Genomic DNA, 15,074 nt, shown 5'->3' with positions numbered 1-15,074 from the left:
TTTCAAGTCACACACGGATCTACCTAGATCCGTGTGTGACTTGAAAAAGCCCACTGTGTGGGTGAAACGTTGTCAATAAAGGATCACATTATACTGCATTTGTGTTTATATTTCCATTGTGTCGGTATTTTATACCATTTATTTCCATAGCCTCGTAGCCGTGAGTGACGACTGATAATGATAAACCATACCGCGGGCGGGGATAGAACCCGCGGGTTCTGTCCCCGCCCGTGGTATGGTTTGTTTTCAATCGTGTCATCACGATTTCGTGAGTCATGATAATGATAAATGTTGTGATTTCCTAGAGCGTTTCTCCCACGAAGCGGACTGGACAGTTCCACTTCGGAGACGGACAGGTCGTGTGAGTTGAGTCCTTCGCTCGACATGTGCAGTTAGGTGGAGAGAAAAAGTGACTGTATGGTGGTAGGTCAGTAATAAAGATCCATTGTTATAGTTAGGACAGCTCCAAAAGGTTTTTAAGCGGTGATTAATGTTCCTCGACATAATAATAATTATAATAGTAAATAATAATAACAATAATAATAATCGTAATAATAATAAAATTATTATTATTATTATTATTATTATTATTATTATTATTATTATTATTATTATTATTATTCAGAAGCATTAAACCCTTTGGGGTCATACATCACCCGAGGTGGAACAGAAGCTTAATTATTCCTGTGAATTTTGACAAGCCTGTTCTAAGTCAATTAACTGATAGTAAAAAAACCTCACGTTTTCCGTGAGCTCTAAATACTTAAGATGGTAAACTAATACACGGAAAAAACCACATTTTTTCATAACCTAAAGAAAAATAAATCCGCTATTTCCAGGGGCGTTAAATTTCATTTAAAAAAAAATTACGTCCGAGAGAACCAAGAGAAAGTTCAGTGTTACGGTTTTCCTTTAGGAAAAAATAATTGCGGGGGAAGAAAGGCGGATTTTTTTTAATATCCTTAAAATAATAGACAAATGACAAACACACTTAGATGCCATTAAAAAAAAAATAGAAATTTCGGGATCAGCTGAGAGTGTAAAACAATAGGGAAAAGTCGTGAAGAAAAGACAGGAGTGAAGCAAGATGTTAGTGTGACAACGTTTCGCTCTCTGTGTGTAGAGTTTCAGATGTTTTTCTTTCATTACCGTCTGATGTACGCCTTTGTATCTATTAATTAGTCGTTGTATACGAGCGTTTACGTATTGATCCAGTATGACTCAGGTAGCCCCAGTAGCTTGGCTTCCCTCACTGGGTTAAAATGAAAGTTAGGTGAAGGCAATGCGGGCCTCGGCCGCCCCGCCTTCTATCAAATTTAAGATTCCTACCAAAGTTATCAGCTGATATTTTAAAGGGCGCGCCAAAACTCTGGGAATAAGCCTCTCCATTTTCCCTGGAAATTCGTTTTTTATGTATATTAGCTCGTGAGTTTGAATGAAAGTCGCTTTACTTGTGAACTTGATAAAATTTTACGAGAGGTAAACTCTGTCCCTATTTACATCACCTCTAACCTCACCCCCACGGTTACCTCCAACACTCCTCACACTTCCACACTCCTACTTTCTTCACTCCCACTCCTTTTCATCCCTCCCCAACACTTCTTCCCTTCAGTATACTTTTGATTCTTCCATTCACAGACGCCAAATAGTTCTTACCATGCAGTATTATTATTTGGCAGTTGTTTCAAGCAAGAAACAGTCTGATTGTTCCACTGTAAGTCCACAGGCACACACAAACACACAAACACAAACACACACACACACACACACACACACACACACACACACACACACACACACACACACACACACACACACACACACGTGGATATACTGATGGATCACATATCATTTCTCTCCCGAGGCGCACATAAACACGGCGAATGGACTACTAACATATATAAGAACTGTCTTCAGGAATCTAAAAATGAAATCATTCGCGACGTTGTGGACCATTTATGCCAGCCTGTTCCTTGAGAATATAGCACTGGTTAAGAGCCAGTGTCTGGTCAGGTACATAAAGAAACCCAGAAAAGCTCAGTGATTTACCTCCAGACTGGTGTCACAGCTATGGGATATAAGCTCTGAGGATAAGCTAAAAGAACTGAACCTCATGTCTTTGGAAGAGCGAATGATCATAGACATGATCACGATGTGCCTGGTACTCAAGGCCATTAACAAGATAGACAAGAATAGATTGTTTAGATAAAAATAAAATAAAAATAATAGGACTTAGGATGAAATTGAAGACACAAATGAGTCACGGGTATATTAGGAAGCATGTTTCTAGTTTAAGCTTTGCGAATGATGGAATGTCCTGGGACCCAGGTGTTGACGTGATGGAAACAGACTCTATACGTGGAATAAATTGTTTGCCCACTGAAGAAATTCACCCACACAACTAACCCCCTTCCAATACACATGATATGAACCTCCATTTGATATGGGAAACGCATTCTGTGTGTTCGAATAAAAAGGGAAAATATAGCTTTTGTTCTCACTGTGTAAATAACATATTGAATAGGAGGGTAGTGGTATTTCTTATGTATCCAATTATGTCTTTTAAAACCTCGCATCCAAACCATCCTCCGCAGATAGCTAAGCACTCACCTACATGAGCCAACAGCCAAGACCATCTGATTCACAGCAGTAACAACCTGGTTGATCAGGCCCTGATCCACCGGGAGGCCTGGTCAAGGACCGGACCGCAGAGGCGTTGACCCCCAGGAACAGCCTCCAGGTAGACCCCCAGTTACCCTCAACCATACCTAAAGCCACTTATTACCTGCCCACTCAAACCATCAGTTGCTCCCCATCCCACATACATGCCCCTAGTCTACAAACACAAGCTACGGTCACCCCAACCAGTCCTCCAACACACACAAAAGCCATCACAACCTCTACCAGCTCCCTACAGACAAACCATCCATTATTCACAATCCATCCACCACCCGAACAGCTACTTTATCCAGTACATCGTCCTCCTACCTCGCTCAAACCACCTATCAACCTCCAATTATCCCCAGCTACTCCACCCAAACTACATCTCTCACATGTACTCCACCAATTCCCATTCCACTGTCTTTTCTACCCCCCTATGGATAATTTACAAGGTTGAAGGTATAACAAAACTTAAAATTCAAAGAACCAAACATAAAAGCATTAGTAAAGACAAAATATACAAAAACCAGCTAAGTGTTCTTGACAAGAAACTCGATAATGTGAAGGGAAGGTGACAAATATTGATGATTACACAAACTCTGAGGTAAGAAAGACAAAATCGATGGAAACCAAAAAAGTATTAATTGCTACCATCTATATCGCTTTCACCCATGCAGTAGATGGGTCAAATAGGATTGCAATACTAATAATAATCAGTAATAGATATAGTAACAAGGGCAGAGAGACCTGCAAACAAGGCGGAAACCAACTGTCTGTATATATGCAATAAGATTACATTAAACAGATGATATCACAAAATGCAAAATAGCCACAGCGAAAAAAATAGTGAAATTCCAATAGTTTTCGTGATTTCTCTTATTAAAGAATATCAAAAACAATAGGTCAACATAAGATTTACAAGAGTTGTTCTATTATTTTTGTTATTCCTTGATAATGTGAGAAATCAGAAATACGCTTGGAACTTCACTATTTTCTTTTTCACTGGTTGATATGATGATCACGCGTGTGGGAGTGTCCCCGAGGGTGCTAAGCGATGGTTTAGCACTTAGAAGGTTTGTTCAGTTCGGTGCTCTTCAGGAACTCCTTCCCAAGAGGCTCGGAGTCTGTAAAATAGGTCGACAGCGATAAAGAGGCTGAGTTAGTAGCTAGGAGCCAGTCCCAGCAACCATAACAAAGTAAGTGCAGCTGAACCAACACTTGGCCCCTCACACACACACACACACCATCATCATTACCATCATCTTGTTATTTTCTTATGTTTAAACTGAGTCGACTGCACAAGGGTCATTAAGACTGTATAACATCTGTGCACTGTGGCGAAATTAATTATGGCATCACAGTTTCTCAGTGCCACGGCACCACCACTCAAGAATACTTTAATCTCTAAAACAGGAATTAATTTAAGCCCTCAGCGTATATATACTTAGTTATACACCACTTGATGTAAACACACCAACGAATATCTGCCGCTGCAGACGACACCGCCCAGCATTATTTACGCGTTAATGAAAATCCCATATACAACTAAATACACAAAGTAAACAAATAAAAATACAATAAATAATAAATAAAAACAACAGTTGATTGGAATATATTATTAATGCAAAATAAAATCTATGATTTAGGACCCCATCCTCTAATTGAAGTACAATTCGTAGGAATACGAACGTTCTAAGGTACTACGATATGTCTGCCGTTGCCAGACATAAGCACCCGTTATTGTTAAATCATAATTAGCTGCTATAAACCTGTTGTAGATTGTGAGGGGTCATCGCCTCCCCCGTGGTCTGGTTCCTGACCAGGCCCCCCGTGGTCTGGACCCTGACCAGGCCCCTCTGGTTGCTAACATTATCAGTCAGGAATTACAACTCCTGGCTCATTGGAAATTGACCCTATTAAAATAAGCAAGTTAATTGGCGTTAAATACAGGTTGATACGCATTAACCTATACTAACCTGACCTACGCTAATACATTAAATTTCCGTACTATTATGGGAAGAAATAAAAGACGATAGGAAGGAAAGTAAACGGTGTGACTGGAAGTGTGACTGGAGGTGTGACTGGAGGTGTAACTGGAAGACGGGGTGGATCAAGGCCTGGCTCTACTGTAAAGGAGACACTCAGCACTAACTGCAGGTAGTTAGGAGAGAAACTGTCGCTCTCGCAGTGGCTGTGTTGTTTGTCTACCTGGGTGCAGATGTGTGGTTTCTTTTCCTAGTTTTGTTCATCTCACAAGCCTTTCTCTACTCTCTCTCTCTCTCTCTCTCTCTCTCTCTCTCTCTCTCTCTCTCTCTCTCTCTCTCTCTCTCTCTCTCTCTCTCTCTCTCTCTCTCTTTCTCTCTTTCCCTCTCATTCGCTTGCGCTTGCGCTTGCGCCTCACTTAATGAAGAGGAAAGAAAAACTCTAGGAGAGTGAGAGGAAGTGAGGAGAAGAGAAGATGAGTTATGGTTGGAACTTTTTTAAGACTATTGCCAGGGCTGGACACAGCTGCCTCATACTTCTCCACTCTCTACACTTACATTTTTGTCAGTAAACTCTACCGGAATTAATTTCTCACCAAGTATGGTCAAATGATTGTCTTAATACAGTTTATATATATATATATATATATATATATATATATATATATATATATATATATATATATATATATATATATATATATATATATATATATATATATATACGTACATATGCATACACATACTGTATATAATTAGCCAGTGTAAGTGTAATGAACATGGAGACAAAAAACACAGAAAAATGAAGTCGGTCTGTATGTTCCGACCCCAACTGGAGTCCTCTTCAGCAGATCCAAAAAAAAAAAAAATGGGATGGGAACATGTTTGTATAGAGAAGATGTGGCTGTCAGGTGTGCGAGTGAGAGCGTCAGGTGAGGAAGCAGGTGAGTGAGGAGCATCAGGTCAGAAAGCGGGTAACTGGAACTAAACTCCACCTTCCAATAATGGCCTTCTGAATTAGGTTTGGTGCGAATTTTGAAATAACATCAGGTTTCCATGGCCTCTGTGTTGTCATGATCAGCTGTAGTGGCTATGAGAGCTGATCGTATTATAAATTCGTTTGTAGCCGCATTATGGTTTGTGTGTGATGGCAGCAGCTGCCCAAAGGGTAAACTCTCTTGTCGTAACAAATCTCCGTCTTGTGTTCAGTGATCCTGGTTGATGAAGGTCTTCCTGTATGTCTGTTTTTGCATGGTGTTTACATCAGTAGTTTATCGTATATCATGTAAAGACTGCAGTCAGGGATTCATCGGGAAGGTTAGGTTAGCTAAGGTTTTCCAGGAAACAGGACAAGTGTGTCCTGACGCGGGTCTTTGTCATATGATGATCCGCCACTGGAGCTTTTGGTCATCTGACCGAGGCCTTCCGCTGGCTTACCAGTCCACCCCTTAAAAAACTGAAATTAGTATATATCGGGAAGACTGGAGGGACGTTATCAATCAGGATCATTGAATGATTCTTTATGGACTAGAGAGAGTTTGGTAACTTAAACCACTTACTAGTGGCGCCAGCCATCACCCTTATTCATGCTAGTCCAAGACGCTCCGCTGCTCTCTCTCTTTCTCCTCATTTGCCAGAAATACTGTGCATAACAAGGGGCTTTCTATATAGCAGCGACTTGAATTATTTGTAAAAATCATCTTATTAATATTAATATTAAATTATTATATACCACAAAATTTTGATATTCTGACCTGTTAACCTTAAAAAAATGTTGATTTCCATGACTAATATACAAATAAAAACGATATTTTAAATTTACATGTTCTGAACTTTGAAAATCAAATATATTAAAGCAAATGTCATTGTTTTACAGAATAGTGCGGGTGAATATCAGAATGTATATTACATAAGGCCAGAATTTCAACATTTTTACAGTATATTATAGTATAATGTCATCGTTTTACCGGTCCACGAGGAGAAACACTACGCCATCAAGCGAGCAGGTTGCTGGAACACTGCCACATATGATGAACGTGCAACTCAAGCAGCTCAAGATACCAGGGTATCTTTATTGAAAGACATTTCGTCCACCAGGGACTTTACCAGTCTTATACAGGGCTATGAGAACTGAGATGTTTATGTTGGAGCTGGAAGACTTGGCGTGATGCAGGTGTTGCACAGACGCAGGTGTTGCACATGTGTCTGATTCATCAACTTGTCGGTATTGCACACCTTTGATCTATTTTAAATGTGTGTGGCACACGAGGATAATACCACACACACTTGCTGTCTTAGAAAGACGTGCAACTAGTAATAAAGGAAACAGATAAAGCACTCTGCATCAAAGTACTGCTGAGTGTGCTGGTTCTAATCTTATAATGTCTTATAGAGTCCTCAGTTCAACCACTGAGAGTCCGGGATCGATCCTCGGCATGGGTACAACGTTGTGCATATTTCCTTATACCTGCTGCCCCTGTTCGCCTAGCAGTAAACAGGTACCTGGGTGTTAACCCACTGTTGTGGGTCCCATCCTGGGAACAAGATTAACCCAGGTTGAACGAAATGCTCTGCATAACCAAGGGTTTCTGTATAGCATCTCAATGATGTCACTTACCTGGAGTACCTGGAGTTTACCTGGAGAGAGTTCCGGGGGTCAACGCCCCCGCGGCCCGGTCTGTGACCAGGCCTCCTGGTGGATCAGAGCCTGATCAACCAGGCTGTTGCTGCTGGCTGCACGCAAACCAACGTACGAGCCACAGCCGGGCTGATCCGGAACTGACTTTAGGTGCTTGTCCAGTGCCAGCTTGAAGACTGCCAGGGGTCTGTTGGTAATCCCCCTTATGTGTGCTGGGAGGCAGTTGAACAGTCTCGGGCCCCTTACACTTATTGTATGGTCTCTTAACGTGCTAGTGACACCCCTGCTTTTCATTGGGGGGATGGTGCATCGTCTGCCAAGTCTTTTGCTTTCGTAGTGAGTGATTTTCGTGTGCAAGTTCGGTACTAGTCCCTCTAGGATTTTCCAGGTGTATATAATCATGTATCTCTCCCTCCTGCGTTCCAGGGAATACAAGTTTAGGAACCTCAAGCGCTCCCAGTAATTGAGGTGTTTTATCTCCGTTATGCGCGCCGTGAAAGTTCTCTGTACATTTTCTAGGTCGGCAATTTCACCTGCCTTGAAAGGTGCTGTTAGTGTGCAGCAATATTCCAGCCTAGATAGAACAAGTGACCTGAAGAGTGTCATCATGGGCTTGGCCTCCCTAGTTTTGAAGGTTCTCATTATCCATCCTGTCATTTTTCTAGCAGATGCGATTGATACAATGTTATGGTCCTTGAAGGTGAGATCCTCCGACATGATCACTCCCAGGTCTTTGACGTTGGTGTTTCGCTCTATTTTGTGGCCAGAATTTGTTTTGTACTCTGATGAAGATTTAATTTCCTCATGTTTACCATATCTGAGTAATTGAAATTTCTCATCGTTGAACTTCATATTGTTTTCTGCAGCCCACTGAAAGATTTGGTTGATGTCCGCCTGGAGCCTTGCAGTGTCTGCAATGGAAGACACTGTCATGCAGATTCGGGTGTCATCTGCAAAGGAAGACACGGTGCTGTGGCTGACATCCTTGTCTATGTCGGATATGAGGATGAGGAACAAGATGGGAGCGAGTACTGTGCCTTGTGGAACAGAGCTTTTCACCGTAGCTACCTCGGACTTTACTCTGTTGACGACTACTCTCTGTGTTCTGTTAGTGAGGAAATAATAGATCCATCGACCGACTTTTCCTGTTATTCCTTTAGCACGCATTTTGTGCGCTATTACGCCATGGTCACACTTGTCGAAGGCTTTTGCAAAGTCTGTATATATTACATCTGCATTCTTTTTGTCTTCTAGTGCATTTAGGACCTTGTCGTAGTGATCCAATAGTTGAGACAGACAGGAGCGACCTGTTCTAAACCCATGTTGCCCTGGGTTGTGTAACTGATGGGTTTCTAGATGGGTGGTGATCTTGCTTCTTAGGACCCTTTCAAAGATTTTTATGATATGGGATGTTAGTGCTATTGGTCTGTAGTTCTTTGCTGTTGCTTTACTGCCCCCTTTGTGGAGTGGGGCTATGTCTGTTGTTTTTAGTAACTGTGGGACGACCCCCGTGTCCATGCTCCCTCTCCACAGGATGGAAAAGGCTCGTGATAGGGGCTTCTTGCAGTTCTTGATGAACACAGAGTTCCATGAGTCTGGCCCTGGGGCAGAGTGCATGGGCATGTCATTTATCGCCTGTTCGAAGTCATTTGGCGTCAGGATAACATCGGATAGGCTTGTGTTAATCAAATTTTGTGGCTCTCTCATAAAAAATTCATTTTGATCTTCGACTCTCAGTCTGGTTAGCGGCTTGCTAAAAACTGAGTCATATTGGGACTTGAGTAGCTCACTCATTTCCTTGCTGTCATCTGTGTAGGACCCATCTTGTTTAAGTAGGGGCCCAATACTGGACGTTGTTCTCGATTTTGATTTGGCATAGGAGAATAAATACTTTGGGTTTCTTTCGATTTCATTTATGGCTTTTAGTTCTTCCCGCGATTCCTGACTCCTAAAGGATTCTTTTAGCTTAAGTTCGATGCTTGCTTGTATAATGTATAATGTATTTGTAGAAATATAAAAAAATATATTTTTATATTATTATTATTATTATTATTATTATTATTATTATTATTATTATTATTATTATTATCATTATTATACATTGTAAAAGCCTCTCATATGCTAACTTTTTCTCTCACCACTCTCTTTACCTCATCATTCCACCAATCGTTCCTTTCCCCCGCACCCACTTTCCTATATCCATAAATTTCTGCTGAACACACACAGCGGGAATATAACACAAAAGGATTTTCCTGGAGGAAATGGGTGAACATTTCCATTTGCAAGTTAGTTTTAGAGAAGATTGCATGTCGTATCAGCAGTCTTTATGGGTACTTAAGGAGTACAACCTAAAGTGACATTTTGAGAGAAGACTTGAAGGGAAATAGAGAGAAATTCATGGTGAACTTATGTCACAGTTGGCTCCTTACTAACCTGCCTAGTCTATATTATGTACTCCATGATAAGATAGCAGAAGACTTGCAAGTCCATATCCAGGATATGTGCCGAGAAGAACTGTTTATGTCTCTTTACATTAAGGTATATCGTGCATTAACTAGGTGTATAAGTCACGTTCAGACATCTTATTAAACCAGCAAGGTATAATTGCTGAAGCAATGGTCTGCTGGTTTTAGAAATGGCATAACATGAGTTTCAATCCTGCCCATTTTAAGAGGAGAGCAAAGCGAACTCAAAGGAAAAACAAATGCAGCAGAGTAAGAGCGCTTTACGTATGTTTCACATTCCAGTACCTCTCGTACTTCACCAAGTGAAGGCCGCGCCATCGAAAAAGATATTTGTAAGGTATTATAGAAGATACATGTCATGTATTATCTAAAACATTTGTGAGGTATTATAGAAGACATTTGTGTGATATTAAGAGAAACATTTATTTGGTGTTAAGGAATACAGCTGTGAGAAATTAAGGAAAACATTTGTGAGGTGTTAGAGGAAGGTATTTATGATGTATTAACGAATACATTTGTGATGTATCTCTGGGCTAATCATTGCTGAAAATTACCTTCCCCCCAAAAACAAAAAAGTGAAAATTTTTGTTTACAAAGCTTTCATTAAAAGTTAGGCTTGACAAAATATAAATGTTTCTTAAATGGCCAATATCTTCTTATAATGTCTCTCCGATATTTACGAGACAAAGGTTAAGAAAAGTCTACAACCTGCTAAAATTACGTGTATTTTTCTCTTCTTCCCACAACTGTATAATAATAATAACGTTCTTATTGTGTCCTATAATACACTTGGAGTGATTTTAAACAATTCTGAATTTTTCGGAGGACGAGGCTTCAGTCTCAGACGTTTGTGAGATATTAACGAATTTTGGGGTAAAAATTTTTCATAAAATTGACAGTTAACATGGTAAATTTGTTTATTCCATTAATTTCCTCCTTAAAAAAAAGGATTTGTAGCCTTCGCTGTAAGGTAAAAAAAATATGTGAATGTCACAGTGCCAGCTTCAAGAGTGCCAGCTTCCACAATGCCTGCTTTCACAGTGCCAGCTTCCATAGTGCCAGCTTCCACAGTGCCAGCTTCCACAGTGCTAGCTTTCACAGTGCCAGCTTCCACAGTGCCAGCTTTCACAGTGCCAGCTTCCATAGTGCCAGATTCCACAGTGCCAGCTTCCATAGTGCCAGCTTCCACAGTGGCAGCTTCCACAGTGCCAGCTTCTACAGTGGCAGCTTCCACAGTGCCAGCTTTCACGGTGCCAGCTTCCACGGTGCCAGTTTCCACGGTGCCAGCTTCCACAGTGCCAGCTTCCATGGTGTCAGCTTCCAAATTTCCAGCTTCTGCAGTGCCAGCTTCTGCAGTGCCAGCTTCTACAGAGGCACTCGACAATAATGAGACAAAGGTTAAAATACAAAGATTCAGAATATTCGAAAATTATCTGTATTTTCTCGTCTTTTTTTAATTCTACATTTTTATTATCTCAAATATATATTTGGTGCGACTTTGAGTAATACTGAGACTGCCAGAAATTGGTCAATATTTAGCGAGGCCCAAAAATATTTTTCTTAAAACTGGCACTGGACATGATATTTTTATTTTTTTGGATCAATTACTGCAAATGCAGAACAAAAACTGGATATAAAATTTTCATTGAAAAATTCATTAAAAACATTATGTAAAAAAAGAAGGTAGAGGGATTATTAGCAATTTTGAAAATTAGAAATTTCTTGAAAACGGCCTCCAAAAAGGCACTCAAATTTCCAGACCAGTTAGAAATGCTATTTCCAAAAATCTATTATTCTTCCTCCTACCTCAGCAAGCTCACTTTCCGAGAACGTTTTGCAACACTGTCTCCAAAAATTATTATATGTTCCCACCAAGGGACACCCACTTTCCAAGACTGCCTCCAAAGAGGAGAATTTCATGAACGACGAGAGGAAATCCACTTTTCAAGACAGTTTCTGTAATCATTCTGGGGCCCCCCCCCCCCCCCCCCCGCAAAAAAAAAATGAATGAGCCAAGCTCCTTCCTAAGCACCAGCATTTTTCCAGACCATTTGAGAAAACGTTCTCCAAAACTGAATCCGCTGGGTTCCCACCAACGTATACTCGTTTTTCGAGACCTTTTTTGAAAATTCTCTTGAATGGTGAGTGCGCCTTCATCCTGCCCTTAAAAATTTCTTCACAAAGATTTTACATAAATAAGAAACTTCTTAATAGAAAAAAAAATCTTAATGAACATACTTCTACATTAAGATTTTTTTTACTAAGGGCAGAACCACGATACACTCTGTGGCGACAATTTTCTCTTGGAAGGAGTACGGTATATTTATTTCTGAAGACGGTTTTCCCGAACGGTTTCAGACTAGAGTTTCTTAAAGGTAAACAGTTAAGTATTTTTTCTTATATGATTGTAGACAGAGAATAACTGAGAAACGAAACTCAAAAAAAAATCGAAAACTTACGTTTGTATGACTTTTTTTTTTCACGAGGACAGCGAGTGCATTCTCAGCAATACTTTTCTTTTCTTCCAGAAATTAAGTCTTGCGAAATATGAATGACATTTGTAAACAACACATGAAACTGGTGTGACTTTAATATTGAGAATATGAGAAATTGGTCAAAAAATATTTATCTTAAAATATTTCTCTTAAAACTGGCACTGGACATGTTAGAGTTATTTTCTGGATCAATTACTTACTACAAATGCAGAACAAAAACTGGACATAAAATTTTTATTAAAAAAAAAATAATTAAAAACATTATGTAAAATAGAGGGCCAGTGTGTTGTCCAATGTTTACAATCGAGCCATTACGATTTCGTGTATCATTCAAAACAGCTTTTATGTGACTTGAGCTGGAGCTTGTCCCAGCCATGCTAGTGCGAGATTCATCTATAAAACCCTGCTCTTGTGGTCAGAGTGGGGCTCGTGTTAACCTTCCTAGTGTGTATAAAGATATACCTTGTCAGAGGAGTCTTATTAGGCCGGCATGGTACAGTGGATAACACACCGTTCTGCTGGTTTTAGGACTGGCTTGCCATCGGTTCGAACCCTACCTTCAGATAGTTATTTAAAATTGTAACTTATGATATAGCGAGTCTTTCTCTCTATTGTAATTTTAGGGCTTGCATCTGCATGTATTGGTTAATAATTGGTTAATAATAATGTCATGACTTGCATCAGCTCTTGTTAAGTCTTTCATTTCTTGTTACGTTTTTTTCAGTCACTCGTTCGCAATTTCTTATTCCATAGAATTTCTCTGAGATACTATTTTAGATACCTTAATTTTGTTTTAATTTAGTTTATATTCGTGTGTTTATTTTAGCCTCAATTACGTCATACTTTCCTAGATACATTATCTCTAATTTAATATGAACACTTTTAATACGAGAATTTGTAGTTAATTATACTGATGAATCTTATATTCTGTTAAACATTAAGTTCACAATTGGTGTTGCTCGCTTATCACGTCTGAAAAAAAAAATGGGTGGCCATTTGTCATCCATCCCGGTGAGTTCTGTTTAGTAGTAGTTGACTATCAGTAATATTTCTTTTAATATATTAAATAGGTCTTCTATATAATTAACCAACTCTGCTCGATCCTATGTGTAATTTACTGACAGATTGTAAAACATTAACAAATTTAAGATTTTCAATGTGGTCTTGGATTTTTGTTAAAATTGTTACATTATTTGCATTTTTGGAGTTTATATTTCGTAGTTGTCGATGTATATTTTCCAAAATTGAGATTTCACGACTTTTTCTCATGATATCTTATGTATATTCGTCTAGATGTACGTACCCGAGTCTTGACTCTTGGTCCCTTTCCCCAATTACTCACGAAGAGCTACAACAAAATTTTGTCCTAAATGGCTATATCAAACATGCTCTTCAAAACTATATGAAATCTGGTTCCGCCAGTTACTCATCCACATTTGTTCCTCTTCCTAATCACCTTCATACTGAGGTTCTGTTTGTTGAAGTCGACTTTGTGACTCACTTGCGACCTAAGCTTCCATAAATGTCTTATAGTTCTCGGTCCCTTCCTCTCAAGACTGTCTCTGCCTTAACGAGTTTCCCATGCATCCTATACTTCGTGACCATATTCCCCATTATTTTATTCACATCTAGTGTAGTTATGTTTATTTTTTTGCTCTTTTTCTCTAGGTCATTCTTCTCAGCTTCTCAACAAGACTTATACCGAATCACTGTATATTCTCTTGATGCGGATCATGTTGTGTCAAGCGAGGCTCCATTCTGGTGCTATGTCCTCTATGGCAGGTCATACAAACTTCATAGTCAAGGTCCTGAAAGATATTTTCTGAAGTACCTGAATGCCAGTCTCAAGTTTGCCGTGGATGGTCGACTCATGGTCGCCTCTGATGATATGCTTAATGGTATGCTTATCTCTAGATCGCTTTCCTTGCCTTAGGCATATAGCCTTTGTCTCCCTGTCTCCATTTTCCAGTGCGTGTTTGTAGCCTCATCCAGCCGACAGCCTGAAGGAGGAGACTTTCACTCGGACACTCGTTAAGGATTTCTTCAACTGCATTAATAATGTTTAATCTTACATTCTATGGTCGTGTAATATTTGTCATGCATTCCAATATAATGCTAATAATATCCTAATATAAACATAATACTCTCATAATATATATTTGTGATCATTATCTTCGTTTGAAGTCAGTTTGTCTTTCCTCATTTCTACATTTTCGCCTTTTTCAGCAATATTGATTATGATGCTATTTGTGACTGTCGTTTTCCTTTTCTGTCACGTTCTACGCACGCACTCCAATTTCAACTTCAAAGGATACGCAAAAATATGCGTGAAATTCTCTGGGACTGTGGCTTATTAACGAGAAAGATCACGGTTGTTTGTGTGGATGTTTGCGAGGGTAGCTAAATCTATTTTGGGGTGAAATCATCGACCGGGGAACCATGAGAGGCGCTGCACACTTTTCCACACATTAGAATCATAGTTACATAAACTATGAATGGTTTAATAGAAAAATATATTTTTTCAGTCACGAAGACATAACCCTATTTAATATATATATATATATATATATATATATATATATATATATATATATATATATATATATATATATATATATATATATATATATATATATATATATATATATATATGTCGTGCCGAATATGTAAAACTGGTCAATTAGCAAGAACTCATTTAAAATTAAGTCCTTTCTGAAATTTTCTCTTATACATTTAAAGATATACTTTTTTCATTAATGTTGATGTAAAAATTTATAATTTTGCACCAAAAGAATCTTAGAAAACTTACCTAACCTTATTATAACAAGAACAG

General features: G+C 39.1%; 1 protein-coding gene across 4 annotated transcripts in view; it reads left to right on the top strand.

Moving 5' to 3' along the window:
• The window catches only part of LOC128689103 (uncharacterized), an 85,669-nt gene that overhangs the window by 35,222 nt on the left and 35,373 nt on the right, over window positions 1-15,074 (top strand). Inside the window, exon 3 of one of the 4 annotated variants that reach the window (XM_053777220.2) lies at window positions 13,910-14,139. The exons of the other annotated variants lie outside the window; for them this stretch is intronic. Within the exon in view, the coding sequence (XP_053633195.1) occupies window positions 14,077-14,139 (63 nt within the window). The 5' untranslated portion in view covers window positions 13,910-14,076. The remainder of the gene's footprint in view (window positions 1-13,909; window positions 14,140-15,074) is intronic. 4 annotated transcript variants of the gene reach the window in all.

The sequence above is a fragment of the Cherax quadricarinatus genome, chromosome 21, assembly GCF_038502225.1.
Source record: "Cherax quadricarinatus isolate ZL_2023a chromosome 21, ASM3850222v1, whole genome shotgun sequence".
Taxonomy (NCBI): Eukaryota; Metazoa; Arthropoda; class Malacostraca; order Decapoda; family Parastacidae; genus Cherax; species Cherax quadricarinatus.
This window is presented reverse-complemented; position numbering and strand designations above follow the sequence as displayed.